Source organism: Ursus americanus, chromosome 25, assembly GCF_024610735.1.
Source record: "Ursus americanus isolate L20-20 chromosome 25, mUrsAme1.1.p, whole genome shotgun sequence".
Taxonomy (NCBI): domain Eukaryota; kingdom Metazoa; phylum Chordata; class Mammalia; order Carnivora; family Ursidae; genus Ursus; species Ursus americanus.
The window spans coordinates 5167607-5185719 of NC_142151.1; the positions used below are offsets into that span (position 1 = coordinate 5167607).

Below are 18113 nucleotides of genomic sequence, written 5' to 3' on the forward strand. Positions count from 1 at the left end.
TGTTGCTGTGTCTTCTTGCTGGTGATGTTAATCACTTAGTTAAGGTGCTGTCTTCCAGGTTTCTCCACTATAAAGTTACTATTTTTCCCTTTGCAATCAGTAATTATCTTGTGGGCAGATACTTTGAGACTATGCAAATATCCTGTTTCCCATCATACTTTCACCCACTAATTTTAGCATCCATTGATGATTCTTGCCTGCAGTAATATTACTGTGGTGTTTGCCTTTGGTGACTTTCTATTTCCATCATTCCTTTTATGTTTTCAAATTGGATTTCTTTTTCTGTAAGGAAGAGCTGTACCTTCTTCGTTTATTCATTTTTTCATTCATTTATTTATCTATGTTATTATGGACTCATGGATACTCAGAGAAGTGTGGCTCCCCCGTCCACACTACCCTGTTCCTGTTCCCTCATTATTTCTACCTTATTCGCACTCCTACATGCCGCAACACTATTATCACATGCGGGACACTTCACGTTAATATACGAATACCCTCGTCTAATGTGCCGTTTATAGTTAGATATCCTCAGTGCACCCATAATAGTCTTTACTGTATGTTTTGATCTATAACTCAAGGATTATGTGTTATATTTTCTTGCCAGAAATTTCTCTTAAATTTCCTCCACTATCACCTAGAACTGTTCTTTTTGTCTGTCTTGATAAGGATGTTTTTGAAGAATCATGAGAGTTGTCTTGCAGAATCTCCCTCCTTTGGTTTGTTTCCTCTTGAATAGATTTAGGACAAACATTGTTGGCAGGAATGTTGCATACATTATTTTGTATTCTTTTCAGTAGATCACATCAGGGAATACCATATGTCAGTCTGTCCCATCATAGTTGCTGTATCCGTTCATTTGGTTAAGGTAATGTCCAGATTTCCTCATTGTAATGTTACCTTTTCCTCTTTGTAATTAATATAATCTGTGGGGGAGATACTTGAGATTGTGTTGAATATCCTGCTTCACTCAATGGTTATAGGATCCATCAATGTTTCTTGCAAGAGTCAATTATTAATATGGTGGTTATAAAGTCATGATATCCTACTTCTATTATTCATTCTATATTTATTAGTTGGCATTATTCTGTAACAAAGATCTTTGTTATACCACTTATTTATTTAGAATTAGTATAGACTCATGGAATTTTTTTACAATAACAGCTTTATTGAAATATAATTCATATACCATACAATACACCCCTTTAAATTATATACACTTCACTGGTTATTAGTATATTCACTAAAGTGTGAAGCCATCACCACAGTTAATTTTAGGACATTTTCATCACTTCAAACAGCTATCCCGTGCCCTTTAGCTATCATTCCCCAATGACCCTAAGCAATCACTAATCTACTTTATGCCTTTATAAATTTGTCTATTCTGGACATCTCATAAAAATGGAATCATATCGGGGCACCTGGGTGGCTCAGTTGGTTAAGCATCTGCCTTTGGCTCAGGTCACGAGTCCAGGGTCCTGGGATTGAGCCCCGTGTTGGGCTTCTTGCTCAGCAGAGTCTGCTTCTCCCTGTCCCTCTGCCTCCCCTCCTCCTGCTCATTCTCTCTCTCTGTGTGTCAAATAAATAAATAAAATCTTTAAAAAAATGGAATATAATATGTGTGGTCTTTTGTTGATGGCTGCTTTCATGTAGCATAATGTTTTCCAGGTTCTCCCATGTTTCCGTACCTACTTCTTTTTATGGCTGAATAATACCCCATTGTATAGATAAACCAGATTTTGTTTACCTGTTCATTAGTTGATGGACCCTTGAGATGTTTCTACTTTTGGGCTCTTGTGAATAATGCTGCTATAAAAATTTGTATGCAAACAAAAATGTAAATGTACTTAACACTGCTGAATGGTGCACTTAAAAATGATTAAAATGTCCCATTTTATGGTACCTATTTTTACCGCAATAAAAAAAAAAAGAAAAAAATTTATGGAATGTCCGTGTGGTAGACTATTATATAGCCACTTAACATTATATTTCAAAAACCTATATAATAACATTAAAGATGCTTATGATATCTTAAGTTAAAATGGTATAAAAATCATAAACATTATTTCAAATATATTAAAATGTATAGAAATATTTGTAAAGATGTTTGTTTCCTTGATATTTCAAGATTGTAGAATTAGGAAGAGACTTTCATTTTCTTTTTTTTTTTTTTTTAAAGATTTTATTTATTTATTTGACAGAGAGACAGCCAGCGAGAGAGGGAACACAAGCAGGGGGAGTGGGAGAGGAAGAAGCAGGCCCATAGCATAGGAGCCTGATGTGGGGCTTGATCCCATAACGCCGGGATCACGCCCTGAGCCGAAGGCAGACGCTTAACAACTGCGCGACCCAGGGGCCCAGAGACTTTCATTTTCTTTATAAATTTTTTCAAAATTTACAAAGTGAGTATGCGTTTTTATAATCGATGAAGAAAAACACTAGAAAGAAAAAAAATTGTACAAGAAGGGTCTGGCACCAACAATCTTTTTATAACACATATACTATCTCAAAAATCCTTTCAATTAAAGAAATAATAGGGTGAATAGGTGGAAAGCATTCACAGATACAAACATCCTGTTATAAAAGGATAAAAAGTATAGCATAGGGAATATAGTCAATAATGTAATAATGTTCTGTGTTGACAGATACGGTGACTACACTTATCGTGATGAACATTGGATTATATGTTAAATATCTATTATGCTATCTTATGTATATGATGCACATATGTATAATGGAGAGTAGTTCAAGAGAATGGTGCTCCGTGGGCATAATTGTATGACATGCTCGAATGTTGGATCTGTTTTTCTAAGATGTATATTTAGGATTTTCCCTGTTTGTATAAGTAAATAGGAAATTTTCCATGACAAAAATGGGAGGAAATACAGTAATTGCATTTCTTTTACTGTGTAGGAATTCTTTCTGTTCTGTGTTGATTTACTAACCAGGCTTGGTTAGGCTTGCTATTAAACAACTTTGTTTGAAAGAAAGGAGAGAATATTAAAGGAGAAAATGCAAATTTAGTAAGATCGTATTCCAGGTTAGACTAGAAATTCTAGTTCAGATTATTATAAGTATATAAATATCTGTTATTTCTACTAAATTGTAATTTAAAACTAGAGCTCAAAGAAGTGGTAGCTTTTGATGTATAGGAGGTATCTAAATGTTACAATTACATAGCGTCTCTTTCGTGCCTCTTTTGTTCAGGGCAAAACAAAACGTGTTTATTTAAATTGTCTGTTCCGCTTGCCCAGGCTTGAAAGGAATTAAGTGGTGTCAAGATAGCATTGAAGATACACCTGATTTCCTCACTATTAGAGGCCTTAAGAGAAATGTTTGAGGACTTTAGTTGTGTGTCAGAATTTACTGTGAGAGGAGGTTTTAGCATTGTGTGTGTGTGTGTGTGTGTGTGTGTGTGTGTAGGGATGGGGTGGGGGTGGGATAGGATCTTTTCCATGCCGGGGGATTTTGTAATTCTGGTTTAGTGTTGAGAGCAGAGTGAGGTAGAAGAAAAACAAGATTAATAGCAGTAGCTGTTGAAAATACTAGTACATAACAGTGCATTTTTATACCATGTTACCCATTCCTATATATTCACAATTTTTTCCTATATATGTTTATATTCATAATTTTTTGTCTTAGTCGTTTTCTTTTTAAAAAAAAAGATTTATTTATTTATTTTAGGGTGAGAGTGCAGGAGAGGGGCAAAGGGAGAGGAAGAGAATCTTCAAGCAGATTCCCTGCTGAGCGCAGACCCCCAGCTCGGGTCTCACAGGATCTCATGACCCATGAGATCATGACCTGAGCCAAAACCAAGAGTCAGCTGCTCAACCGAATCACCTAGGCACTGTGTCTTTGTTGTTTTATGTAGATTTTTTGAATTTATCCTACTATCCACTGAATACTGATAATATTCTAGCACTGTATTCATAAAGCTAGGATTTAAAACTATATGAATGAGGATTAAAAACAGTAAGGAAAGAGGAACATGTCTAGCAGAAATGTTAGGCGCCCACAAAGTCAAGGCCTGAGTATATCATATCAATTGATATTTTTGTTTATTTGTCCCTCTTTTTTTTTTTTTTTTTTGAGTAGGTTCCACGCCCAGAGCAGAGCCCAATACAGGGCTCAGACTCACGACCATGAGATCAAGACCTGAGCTGAGGGGCACTTGAGTGCGCCTGAGTGGCTCAGATGGTTAAGCATCCGCCTTCGGCTCAGGTCATGATCTCTAGGTCCTGGGATTGAGCCCCACATTGGACTCCTGGCTCAGCAGGGAGTCTGCCTTTCCCTCTGCCTCTTCCCCCCACTCATGCTTTCTCACTCTCTCTCTCTCAAATGAATAAATAAAGTCTTAAAAAAAAAAAAAAGACCTGAGCTGAGATCAAGAGTCTGATACTTAACCGACTGAGCCACCCAGGCGGTCCTGTTTATCTGTTTTTGAACTGGGAAAAAGGAGATGATTTATTTTGAATACCCAGCTTTTTTTTTTAAGCACATAGTTTATAAGGAAATTAATAGAGCGGAACTGTCAGAGAACCAGAATGTCATCTATATCTATATCTAAGGGGTTATTAAATCTGCTTACAGGTTAGTAGGCAGGAGGAGCCTTGGAGATAGTACATAAATTCCAAGTTGCTATGCATTATTAAAATGCATAACACCTTCTAAAATATATGAAAGTAGTGGCAAACCATTAAGCTGTGGATAGATGCTTTGGTATTTTTACCGCAAATGCAGGAAAAGCCATGCTTCCCTTTGTAGCCATGGAATTTCTCTTCTTAAATAGGACCTTCTATTCATAGTTTTTCTTTTTCTTCTTCTTTTTTTTTAAATTTTATTTATTTATGTGACAGAGAGCCAGCCAGCGAGAGAGGGAACACAGCAGGGGGAGTGGGAGAGGAAGAAGCAGGCTCATAGCGGAGGAGCCTGATGTGGGACTCGATCCCGGTACGCCAGGATCACGCCCTGAGCCGAAGGCAGACGCTTTAACGACTGCGCTACCCAGGCACCCCTATTCATGGTTTTTCTGAGAGTAAGCTCCCAGTAACAATTTATAATACAAATAAATAATAGTAATTATAAATAATAATAATTAGGAACCATTTCTGCCATGTTTCATACTCTACTCTTTCCAAGAATGATGAGTTACAAAATAAAATCTTAAATTAGAAAATTTTGAAAAATAGAAACAGCTTCCAAGAGAGTTTTCGAGAAGTTCAAAAAGATTTGGAGACAGTAATTTGATTCCGTTTTTGTCGTTGTTTTCTTCCATCAAACAAATCTGTCTCCTCGTGGTGTTAAGTCTCGTCTGTTCATCCATTCTTAGAGTCTCCTTGCGTGACTGGCATCATGTTTTATTAATGGCAAACTTGAAAAGTAAGTTAAATGACTTGCCCAGATCCTAAGGAAATCAGTGGGCTGTAGTAAGATACTATACATAGTTGTTGGGGTGGGGGAGATTTTTACCCCGCCCATCTTGGTTCTTTTGGCTGGTCTAATAATTAAATTGACACAAGACAGATTAATAGGAGAAAAAAATTAATTTTGTAAATAAGGAGTTCTTATAGGTAGGGGCCTAAGAAATAACCAAAGCAGATGGTTTATATACCTTTTAGAAAAAGAAACAATAAATTTGTGAAGAACTGACAAGACAAAGAAACTTAGTCTTGGTTACTAATGAGTGAAGACATTAAGCAGAGTTTGTGTATACTGACTTCTAGGCTTTGAATTCTCTGTCTCTGATGATAAGGATGTTTCTTTACAACTGAGGGCTTCAGAGGGGAGGGGGGTGGGGGAATGGGATATGCTGGTGATGGGTAGTAAGGAGGGCACATATTGCATGGTGCACTGGGTGTTATACGCAACTAATGAATCATGGAATTTACATCAAAAACCAGGGATGTACTGTATGGTGACTAACATATAATAAAAAAATGATTATAATGAAAAAAAGGATATTTCTTTACCTCCTGGTACAGGGAGGTCACCTTTCACATGGGAAATTTATTTCCTGCTTTCAGGGGGACAGAGAGGAGGGTCAGAATGTGCTTCTATTGGCTGTTTCTCAAGCAAACTTTACTTCAGCATTACCACTGTGCCACTTTGACATATCTGGGGGCAGCCTGCCCTGAGCCCCATTATAGTGTCATTCTCTCTTTCCTAGAACTAGCTCCAAAAAGGAAGAAAAATAGATTTGATTTTTAGGTGGAATTTAGACTCTGCAAAGAGACCTGGATTACGGTCTGTTTCTGCTGTTTAACCGTATGTGTGGCCCTCCACGTCTGTTTCTCCAACTTCAAAGTGTGAAAAATAAAGAGTACCTAATTCAGAGGGTTGTTTTGAGGAATTAATAAAATAATGCATGTAAGGTACTTCACTGTGTCTGGCCTATAGTAAATGTTCAACATACGGTTTTAAAAAAAAAATTCCTGCATGCATGGAGGTCTGTGTTCTACATCCTTTTTTTTTTTTTTTTAAGATTGATTTATGTATTTGAAGGGGGCGGGTAGAGGGAGAGAGAGAATCTTGAGCAGGCTCCATGCCCAGTGTGAAGCCCACGTGGGGCTTGATCTCACAAACCTGAGATATGACCTGAGCCGAAATCAGGAGTCAGATGCTTAACTGGCTGAACTGCCCAAGTGCCTCACTACATCTTTTTTTTTTTTTTTTTTTAAACTCTTTGGGTACTTCAGTCTCCTGAAGTCCTCTGTGGAATAAGTGTGGCATTAAGGATGGCAAATCCTCCTGCGGTCAGCATGGGTAACATCTAGACATGGATGCTTTCTCTGAGGCAGAATCAATTGGTTCCAAACAGCCCAAAGGAGTAGATACATGGAAAAGATGAAATCGACATGGTTTTAACGGAATTTTCTCTTTACATGCTTTTTTTTTCTTCTTTTTTTTTTTAAACAGTGCCTTTGAAGATGAGACCATGAAGCTTCGACAGCTGAAACTAGATAATCAGGTGAGTAAATCAGGAGTCTCCCTCCTGTTTTGCAATAAGTGGGCAGCTATACTGACCATGATGCTGAGAGTCTTGACTCTGAAGTCTTGGCAGGGTCACGGAAAGAAGACAGGAGAGGAAAAGGCTTTGATGTTACTAAGCAGTGTCTGGAGGTAGTATTTGCTGAACCAAGGCCCTGGGCTCTGGCAAGACCAAAGTGCTTCCAGGAGCACAGCCATAAAAATGGCCTTGGATTTCTAATCACTGAAAATTCCTTGGCACCTCTCCTAAGAATGAGAAGAATGTTAACACTATATTTCTATGTAGTAATTTGGTCCTGCTGCCTTACATACCTGTCTGCACTGTAATTTCATTTAAGTACAAGATTTTTTTCTTATTCTAAAATGCAGATCTGAACATGCTACTGGCTGCTTAGAAACCTCAACTGCTTACAGCACAATTTTCTTCACAATACCAGTCCCAGTTTTCAGTTACATATTAATTCTGTTTTTCAGTGATTTGATTTATGTTTGTTTCCTCCACGAGGGTAAGCTCCATGAGAACTGGAGCCAAGTTGGTTTATGATGATTATTATATCAGAAGTTCCTAGCGTAGGGCTGGGCACATACTAATCCTTCACTAAATATTTGAGAGAAGAAAGAAATAAATGAACAGTTGTACATCGTTATTTGCTATGATAATCGTTATTAGTCAGCTTAGAACCTATATCCAACGTCCGTTGCTTTCCCATTTGCAGTTTCGTATGCATGTTATTTAATTCAGGACATTCTATAGCTTGAGTCTACCTAGGTAGGATCATTAACAAAGTGGGACTCTGTAGGTGCCTAAACATACCTCTAAAGTTTTTTCTTACTTATGCTAATGTTGGAATTAAAAAGGGGACTTGTAGTATAGTAAGTTGCTTTCAAGGTGGAATCCTTAAAAACTGGGAGAGAGGTCTCTGCATGGTGTGCAGGGATGTGCGGGGCTACCCTCTGTAGGGCGAGGCCCTGGCGGGTCGGAATGCCATGCCCACCCCTGGAAGGCTCTGGCGCTCCTGCTCCTGTACGGCCGCCCCCGCATGGCACCTACGAAGTCTTTTGTGGCCATGGCGCTAATCTAGGGACTCTCGTCCCGTTCCACTGCCACTCCAATCACCAGCTGGTGGGGTTCGGCCTCCTCACCTGTGCCTGGAAGGGGAGCGTTGCCCAGTGGTCTTCAGGGATCCTCTGTATGCAAGTCTTTGCCACCGTAGGAGACCTCTGGCTTCTAAGTGGCCATGATGGCCTCCATCGTCTGCTCAGGCCCCTGGCCCGCCTCATGGGCTGTGTCCTGAAGTGAGAGGAGAGGAGCATCTGGGGCACTCCAGCTGCCTACCTCAGTTGGCTTCAACGTCTGAATAAGAGTGGGGGCCACAGCCAGTCCAGAGCTGCCTGACTGGGCACATGACAATCACAGCTTCTTCACCCCTTCCCCAATCCCTGCAAGGGCCCCAGAGGGCTGGCCAGTGAGGGCAGAGACCCCTGGGCCCAGCCCTCTGGGCCCCAGCTGCCCCGGGCTCTCCCTGCGTCCAGGTGACACACACAGGACAGAGCTTGCCTGTCCGTGGGCCCCCGCGGGAATGGCTGCACAGCTGGGTATGCAGAGCCCACCTTCCACACAGGGAAGGCCGGCGCCCCCACCAGCCTGGCACCTGCATCTCGGTGTGTGTTGGTAAAATCCATTTCCAGGCTTAGTGATCCCCAGGGTGCTTGGGCTCCAAAGGCTGGAGACCCTGGCATGGGTGACCTGTCCCAGGGGAGCCTGGCCGTAGTGCTTTTTATAGATAGACTTCCTCGAAATCACTGCTGAGGTTAATAGGGCAGCTGTAGCTTCCCTCCAGCTGGCTTCCTTTAAAAGAGACTGAGGGAAGGGCGCCCGAGAGCTTAGTCGGTTGAGCGTCCAACTCTTGATTTCAGTTCAGATCATGATCTCAGGGTTGTGAGGTCAAGCTAGTGCTCAGCAGACTGCTTGAGATTCTCTCCCTCCCTCTCCTTCTCCCCCCTACTGCACTCTCTCTCTCCAAAAATAAATAAAATAAAATCTTTCTAAAGAGACTGAGGGACATTTTAAGCAAATCTAGTTTTTCGTAGCCTTGCAGGAAAATGGCAACAAACTTCTAAGCAATGACAGGTGGCTGTCTCAGCGTTCTCCACGGGATGGGCTGCTTCTGAGCAGAGAACCACCTAGCATCTGTAAAGTTGTCAGGTGAAGGGTGTGAAATAAACAAGCCTTTCTAACATTGGAAAAAAATAAAAGGTGGCCCAGATATTTGGTAATTTTTATTCTTTTCAGTGAGAATGCTGCATGTGATATGTGCATGTTGGGATTTTGTAAGCCTTTTATGGCACAGCTTTTTCAAAATTATGTTTTTATATGGGCGATAAAAGCATATGGTAAAGATTCCAATAACACTGAAAAGATATTGATGAAAAGTCTTTCTTCTACTTGGCTTATTTCTTTACTGGAAACTGTCACTTTTTTTTTTTAAGGTTTTATTTATATATTTGTCAGAGAGAGAGAGTGCAAGAGAGAGAGCACAGAGGGAACAGCAGGCAGAGGGAGAAGCAGGGTCCCCACTGAGCAAGGAGCCTGATGTGGGACTCAATCCCAGGACCCCAAGGTCATGACCTGAGCCGAAGGCAGATGCTTGACTGACTGAGCCACCCAGGCATCCCAGACTTTTTTTTTTTTTTTTTTGAGGGAGGTGGTATGGGGCAGAGGAAGAGGGAGAGAGAGAATCTTAAGCAGGCTCCATGCCCAGCACAGAGCCTGACGTGGGGCTGGATCCCATGACCCTAAGATCATGACCTGAACTGAAATCAAGAGCCAGACACTTAACTGACTGAGTCACCCTGGCGCCCCTGGAGACTGTCACTGACTTCTAATGTATTCTAGCAGAGGTAGTCAATGAATGTACAGATATAAAATTTTATAGGAATTTTTTCAAATTCAAAAAGTCTGATGTGTAAATGTGGGTGTGAAATAGCCTGTGAGAATACTGGAAGGGCCAGAAGCATGCCTCAGGCGTGAGAAGGAGCTTGCTCAGCAGGGGGTAAGGGACTTTCCACACAGGCAAGCTGAGCATTCAAATGGCAGCACTACAGGAGGAATAAAACGTTGGGCTGGGAATCCCAAGACTTTGGTTCCGATTCTTACTCTGCTGTTAATTAGCTGTGTGATTTTAGGTAAGATTCTTAAACTCTGTGGGTCCCACTATTTCATCTGTAAAGTGAGCTCAGGCTGGATCACATAATAGAATGTGAGGATCTGAGAGTATGGAAGTTAGAGCTGAGATGGAGATACCCTGAGGAAGGCTAGGCTGCTGCTCAGTCTGGGCCTCAGAGGCTGGTAGGATCTTGGTGGAAGGCTCTCAGTCCAGGGCATGCCATCCTATCCGAGACCATGCACTCTCATGTCCATGACAGTGGTTTAATGTAGGAGTGATAGTCAGTGGAGGTGGGAGAGGCTAGGGAACCTTACTCTCCCCACCTCTGCCTGAAGTATACAGTAGATTAACCTCTTAGGAGTCCTGTTGTGGGAATGTCCCCATGGTTGAGAGTCATTGGTCATGAACTTTGTAGGCTGAGAAAGTTTGCTAAAAGTAGCCAAAGTTTATAAGTCTCATGAGGATTGGTTCATACTAACCAATATGGTAAGTGATGAGTCTAAACCAGGGGATTAATTTACTAATTTCTAATGTACTCTGTACGAGAGTCAGCTGTCATCACAGCCCTGTCAGATAAGTGTGTGGCAAGTTTACAATTAGAGAAGTGGCCTGGTGAGTTTGAAATCAGAGCAAATGGAATTTGTAAAATGATATTTATGGTAAATATCATTGTGTAATCGTATAATTAATTCATTTCTACTAAGGGGATACACCCGCCGACGGAATGAGATAGGTGAGTATCTGACCGGGCCACTCCTGCCTTGGATGGTACTAGACACACTAGGTAACTCTCGCTGTAAGTTTTAGCTTACCCTATTTCCACACAGACCTTTTCCCTTCTCTTAACTCATTCTTTCATCGTCCGGGTTTCAGTAGTACTGAGTAGGTTAGTTTCTTTCATATCTGTCTTTTTTCCCCTCATAGTATAATCTTAGGTTTTAATGTTCGGAAATCCTAGGTTTACAGATAATTTGCACATGGCTATTTTTGTCCAGTATAGGGTTTTGAACAGCTTTATTGAGATCAAATTCACAGACTGTAAATATATACCCACTTAAAGTGCACTAATGATTTTTAGACCTTGTATCAAATGGAATCATACAATACGTGGTCGTTTGGGAAGAGATTCAACCGTGTTGTCGCCTCTGTCAGTGCCTCAGGCCTTTTTATTGTTGAATAACATTCCTAGTTGTGGCTACACCACATCCTGTTTATCCATTCATCAGTTGACGGACATTTGGGTGATTTTCACTCTTTGGCTATTACCGGTGATGCTGCTCTGAGTATTCGTGTACAAGTTTCTGTGCGGAGATGCTTTCGTGTCTCTTGGCTGGTGTTTCTAAGTATAGGTATCCCAAGGCACACCTAATATACCTTGGGTAACAGGAGGGCAGTTCCTGGGTCATAGGGTAACTCTCTGTTTCACATGTTAAGGAGCTGCCAGACTGTTCTCCAACATCACTGAACCATTGTACACATCCCACCAGCCATGTCTTTGGCCCCGTTTCTCCACATCCTTGCCAGCACTTATTATTGTCTGTCTTTGATTATAGCTATTTTAGTGGGTACGAAGTGGTATCTCACTGTAGTCTTGATTTGCATTTCCCTAATGCCTAACGATGTGGAGCATTAAAACGTACTCAGTGGCTCTTTGTATGTTCTCTTTGGAGGCGTGGAGAAATGGAGAAAACCCATTTTTAAATTGGGTTATTGTCTTTTTGTTGTTAAATTCTAAGCGTTCTTTATATAGCCTTGATCCAGGTTCCTTATCAGAAATATTATTTGTAGGGGCGCCTGGGTAGCGCAGTTGTTAAGCGTCTGCCTTTGGCTTAGGGCGTGATCCCGGCGTTCCGGGATTGAGTCCCACATCGGGCTCCTCCGCTGGGAGCCTGCTTCTTCCTCTCCCACTCCCCTGCTGTGTTCCCTCTCTCACTGGCTGTCTCTCTGTCACATAAATACATAAAATCTTAAAAAAAAAAAGAAATATTATTTGTAAATATTTTCTTCAGTTCTGTGGGTTGTCTTTTTACTTTCTTGATGGTATCATTTTCAGCATAGAGTTTCAGTTGATTTTTTCTTTTGTCTCTTGCACTTTTGGTGTCATATCTAAGAAACCATTGCCTACCCAAGGTTATAAAGACTTGCCCCTGTGTTTTCCTCTAAGAGTCTTACACTTCCTATGATTTGTTTTGAGTTAATTTTTATGTATGGTGTGAGATGAGGTTCCAACTTCATTCTTTTGCGTGGGGATACCCAGTTATCCCAAGCACCATTTATTGAAAAGATACTCTTTCTCACTGGGCGTATTTTACTTTTATTTTTACTAGTTTCACTTGGGTACTCATTTTTTTCTGGGTATGTGGACACCTTAGCTGGGACAGGTTGTGAAGATTTTTAGGCTCCTCCAGAGATGTTCCTCAGACGCAGACGCACTTTAAGTGAAGAACATCTATGCCATCTGCTGGACAATGGGTTGAAATACAACGCAGTCCTTTTGGGTCAGGTTGCCCATCTGTTTGAACCTATCATTCTAAGAGAGGTGGTCTTCGGTGTACTGAATTGATATTTTAAGAAGTGTGATTTAAAAATTTTGGCCTTGTCTTCTTATGATCTCACTTTGTGGGCCAGGAAGATTAGTTATTTTTAGCCAAACTGTTAGATCACGGGCAGCCGTTCTGATCTTTACCTGGTGGTCAGCCAGTCTATTCCAGGGGCGTCACACTGTAACCACCCCACCAGCTCTAGGGAGTCTTTGTGGAAAAGTGAGAATGAGTGATGTCACGCTCTCATTAATTTGAGGCTTGCCTGAGCTTTATTATTTTATAAAATGAAGCCCTTTGTCAGAATCCCTGCCCCCCCCCATCTACTCTCCTTCTTTCCTCACTTATTTTGGAATTACCATTCAGTATTTTGCTCCCTGAATGATAATAGGACGTACCACCACATTCTGGAGAAGATGGATTCTTTGAGTTATTCAGTTTCCAAGGGAATTGGGACATTTAAAGGCTTATGTGACACAGTCCTGAAAGCAATATTTTGGTTGCGCTTACGGCATCCAACAGTCACCTGCAGCTCTCTTCCTGACTGCCCGTCTTTCCTTTAACGTTGTTGATGAGGCCTCGTTGACAGCTTTTTAGGGCGGGTAAAACGTAAATGAAATGTGAATTGACATTGCCGCCTAGAATCTCAATCAACACCTACCTTCTCCCTCATCCAAGCTATGTAAGGGTGATTAGAATGCTAAATCAGGCGACACTTTTCACCAAGATGGCAATTTGGTAGATATTTTATGATTTTTCTCTTGTTTACAAATTTGGACAATTGTGGGATATATTTAGTGCTGTAACGTGGTAGCTTTAGCCCTGGGGTTCACAGTTCAAATCTACGGGGGTTTGTTAGTTGTTTTCCCTCAGGTGGTTGATCTAAATGAGTTTGACCAGTATCGAAGTTGATGGAGAACGGCTTCACCAGATGCATTCGCAGGATCTCTGTGGCTGAGAGTCTAGTCCGTCCTTTACGGGCCTAAAAACTTGGTTTTGTCGGTGAACCTAAATGTAACCAGGTCCTTGGGCACAAACTCCCGCTAGTCAAATTCACAACAGTCAATTATGAAACCGGGCACTATTAATTTACAATGAGAACTCCGGATTTGCCAGTATATGTTCATCTCTGCTGGTCATGATTCCCTGTTCCTGGAAATATGATACCTAAGAACTTAATTGACAAGTAGATGGCTGATTGGTAAGCAGGGTATCTGGGGAAATAGAATTAGTAGTGCCGAGGGACATTTCATCAAAGCCACGAAGAAGTCTTACGTAGTTTCTTGTCCACAAAGTGAATAAGCTCTCCTAGTAAATTGAATACTCTTGTCTACTAGTGTCAGCATTTCTCTGTTTTTGGACGGGTTGGATAAACTCTGCCAAATTGTTGTTCTTTGGCCCCCCTTTTCTGGACCAATACTTCTTCTCTTTTCCCTTTCCCTTCCTTTTCTTTTTTCTTTCCTTTCCTTTCCTTTCCTTTCCTTTCCTTTCCTTTCCTTTCCTTTTCTTTTCTTTTCTTTTCTTTTCTTTTCTTTTCTTTCTTTCTTTCTTTCTTTCTTTCTTTCTTTCTTTCTTTTTTCTATCTTTCTTTCTTTCTTGAGAGGGGGGGAGGGAGGAAGGGAGTACAAGTGGGGGGAGGGGCAGAGGGAGAGAGAGAATCTTAAGCAGACCTCCCCCACCACACACTGAGCATGGAGCCTGATGCTGGGCTCCATATCATTACCCTGAGATCATGACCTGAGCCAAAATCAAGAGTCGGGCACTTAACCAACTGTGCCACCCAGGCACCCCAGATGTCCCCTTTTCCATAGAACATTGTACTTCACATATGTTAACAAAATGGATTAGCTGTGGCCTGTGTTTTTGCTCCCTCTGTTGTTGCCAGTTATGAGACTATACAAGGCTAGATAACTGGCCACATAGAGCAGATGGGGGTTTCTCATGTTTCTATGTTTCATATTTCCCATCTCTTCAGCACATCCCCTATGTGAGACTTCAAGTTGCTTTGGGTTAGAAGAACACAACAGCCAGTTCTGTGGGGAGAAGCTCATCATAGCCGTTTGTATATTTCCTGTTCCTGTTACATTAAGGTCCATCTATTCATATTAATTCATGAGTTTCAAAATAATCTCAGAAACTTCAATTATTCCTTCCCAGCTTGCCCTAACCTTTACTCTTTCTTGATAGGATAGTCTGTTTGGGCACATTATCTTAGCTCCCTAGTCTTTTTTCTTATTCACAAGGTTGGGCAAAGAATACTTCTGTTTCTTCCATGTCCTTTGAATGAATCCACAAGCTTTCGTCAGCCCCATTGAGGAAAAACATATTTCCTTTCCTACTGATAGTCTCAAACCTTGGAGTGACTCTTTTTTCTTGTAGCACTTTTTAAAAGCTGTATCAATGAAAAAAAGTAAGTAGATAGCTTTTTGCCTAAGAAACAATGAAGTAGGTTATAATATCTTTGCTTTAGAATCATGGCTTAATTTTTTAGCTTGGAGTTTGGCACTTTCTTATTCTGAAATATCCCGGATCCATAATAATTTCCAGGTGTTATAAGCTCTTATTTGCCAAAGCTTAAAAATAATGTATGTGCTAGTACCTTCCTTTTCATCTTGTTAGATTTTTTCCTCATAGTCTCTCATGCTTTTTCCCCTGACTTTCCTTGATGCCATAGTCTCTATGTCATTTTTAGCCCCAGTGTTGATTGCTTTCTATTTGGAATGTTCCAACTGTAATTTTTTTCCCTTTTTATCCTTGGCCCAGATTTGTTTGATTTCTAATTATGTAAAAACGAGCAAGAAAGCAAAACTTACTACTCTGTAGCTGATTAAAATAGGAAAATAAGTTGAGGTTTAGAGGATAATAGGTTTTATTTTTTCTTTCAATCATAAAAGTAGGAAAATTTAGGAAAAAATATAGAAAACTACAAAAAGGGGGAAAAGCCATATTCTGCACCCCAAAGTAATCATCATTACTGCATTTCTTCACCTTTTCCCCTATGCATAAGTGTTTATACATTTTAAACTGGTGACCGTGCTTGGATAATAATATGATAATTACTATAAATATTTTAAATAAACTTGGATCATGGCCTCAGCTAGGCTAGAAGTGCATTTGTATCATTTTAAATAGATCTTTAAAGGTATTTGGTAAATATTTATTAAACAAAACGAGTGAATCCTTGTCCCTTTCTGTGCCTCAATTTTCCCATGTCTCAAGCAGGATAAATTAGTTTACAAGAGGTTTGTGAGGATTAGTGAAAAACTGTAGATGTTCGAAGCAGGTAGGTCTTGTCATAACTCTCCTAGCTATCATACCACATTTTTTTTCCCCTAGAGAGCACTGCTGGAGAAGAAGCAGAGAAAAAAACGCCTTGAGCCACTCATGGTACAGCCAAATCCAGAAGCAAGGCTACGTCGATCAAAGCCAAGAGGTGGCGAGGAGCAAACTCCTTTGGTGGAACCTCACACCCCACAGAACGATGTCATCCTGCATGGTGTGTGTTTAGGCAGCATCTCTTCCCACATGGGTACAGTTTTCATAAACCTAGGAGAAGGCAGGAAGATTCTCAGATGGACCAGAGGGACAATATTAGCATCGTTACTAGGTACCTTCGTAAATTTTCATGATCACGTTCTGGGTCTTTGAGTTACAATAAAAGCAATGGTTTAATCAGTGGAGGATCTTTGAAGTTTGTGTCCGTCCTAGAACTGGGTTGTTTTCATTGCCAAATGAGTTAGTCCAGAAGGGCCTATTTGAGGAACTTACAGTCTTGATTGTCGCATCATGGCAGAGTTAACCATGACGCCAGGAGTCGTAGAGAGCACCCAGTCTCCCGATAGGACTCAATGGACCACGTGAGGTGGTGAGCTGTTGACTTAGACAGGACCTGAACTTTGGCAGACCTACTTTGTTTTCACGCTCTCATTCTTTAGTTTCTAAAGCGTAACATCAAGTATATTTTATTTAGTAACACTCAGAACATGTTAATAAAATGAACACTGGTGTGAGTTACTCTATTAACAAACGTCCGCGTGGATGTTCAGGAAGGAGAAGTGAAATGCTTGGGTGGTTCTTAATTCTGAGCACATACACCGAAACCAGCCAGCCAAATCAGAGATAATACTTCCCTCTTTTTTCCTCTCTTTTGGACCCTAGGCATTGATGGTCCAGCTGCCTTCTTGAAGCCAGATGCTCAAGATTTGGAAACCAAACTTCATGTTCTCTCAGTAGGCTCTTCTGCTACAGAAGAGGATACCGAAGGAAGTGTTGATGGGGAAAGCACTTTGGAGACTGTGTCCAAGCCAGATCTCCAGGAAATTCTCCAAAAACATGGTGAGGATTGGTAATGATTGTAAGGCAGTTAATCATCTTAGCCGCATATAATCTTTTCCTTTCCTTTGTTTCATTGTCAGTTAACAATCTAGATGATTCAGAATTGCTTGGAGTATAGATTATGGCTTTACAGAGGTGACAGTATTAGGCATCTTTGACATCTGAGAATTGACTATTGTCAACCATGGTAGTATTTACCCTATTGCCTGAGAAAAATAAGATAATTACAGATAAATTATCAGCAGCATTAGCTACTATATGTGACTATTTGTTTTTGACATTTTATTTTTAGTTCCCACTGCCTTCTTTTGACAAAGTTGCCACTCAACACCCCTACTTGGCCTCCATTTCAAGTTTTTGTGGATCTAGTGATAAGGGGAAAGAGAAGTAGTGGCTGAAGAGAAACACAAATTGGATCAAGATATACTTAGGCTAATACTTTTCTCACTAGAGCCTACTTTCTGCCAGTTGGAGTTACCACTTCCAAAGATATTCCTGTACATTTCAGAGATCTCTTGCAGTTTTCTTTCCTTCTTAGAAAAATGATTTTCTAGTGGGAAGAAATTAAGTGTCCCCTTTTCAGATGAGAAGACTGAAACCAGTCATGAATAAATATTTGTTGGGTACCTACTTAGTGATAGGTAGACATTATAGGGCCTGGGCTGTGTGAATCAGGAGATTCTGCCAGAGAATGGTAGAACAGATGTACATTCAAACAGATTCACATATTCATTCATTTAGAAAATACGTATTGAGTATATACTGTATATTAGGCATTGTTATAGGCATGTAGGTTACAGTAGTAAACAAGGTTCCTGCCCTCCTGAAGTGTTTATTCTAATTGAGGCATCATGTACTTAAATAGCCAAGAGAGCATTGAGAGGGGTACCTAACCCAGAGCTGAAGGTTTGGAAAGCTTTCCAGAGAAACTGATGTCTGAGCTACAGCCTGGTACAGGAGGAGGAACTGGCCAGTTCAGAATGGCTGGAGCATACATTGTGAGCAGGTGAGGTGGGAAGAGGGACTAGAGAGGTGAGCCTGGAGGGGTAATTGGGCTCTGATTATATAGGCCAGTGTAGGCCATATT

At 40.7% G+C, this 18113-nt stretch overlaps 2 protein-coding genes across 6 annotated transcripts in view; one reads left to right on the forward strand and one right to left on the reverse strand.

Moving 5' to 3' along the window:
- FOXM1 (forkhead box M1) overlaps positions 1–18113 on the reverse strand; it is a 98823-nt gene that overhangs the window by 50601 nt on the left and 30109 nt on the right. The gene's annotated exons all lie outside the window — the stretch shown is intronic.
- Positions 1–18113, forward strand: part of TULP3 (TUB like protein 3) — a 68664-nt gene that overhangs the window by 30277 nt on the left and 20274 nt on the right. For 2 of the 3 annotated variants that reach the window (XM_045781270.2, XM_045781271.2), the window contains exons 2-4: positions 6913–6964; positions 16028–16187; positions 16850–17026. In XM_045781270.2, coding sequence (XP_045637226.1) covers positions 6913–6964; positions 16028–16187; positions 16850–17026 — 389 coding nt within the window. The other variant, XM_087855545.1, reaches the window with a different exon arrangement.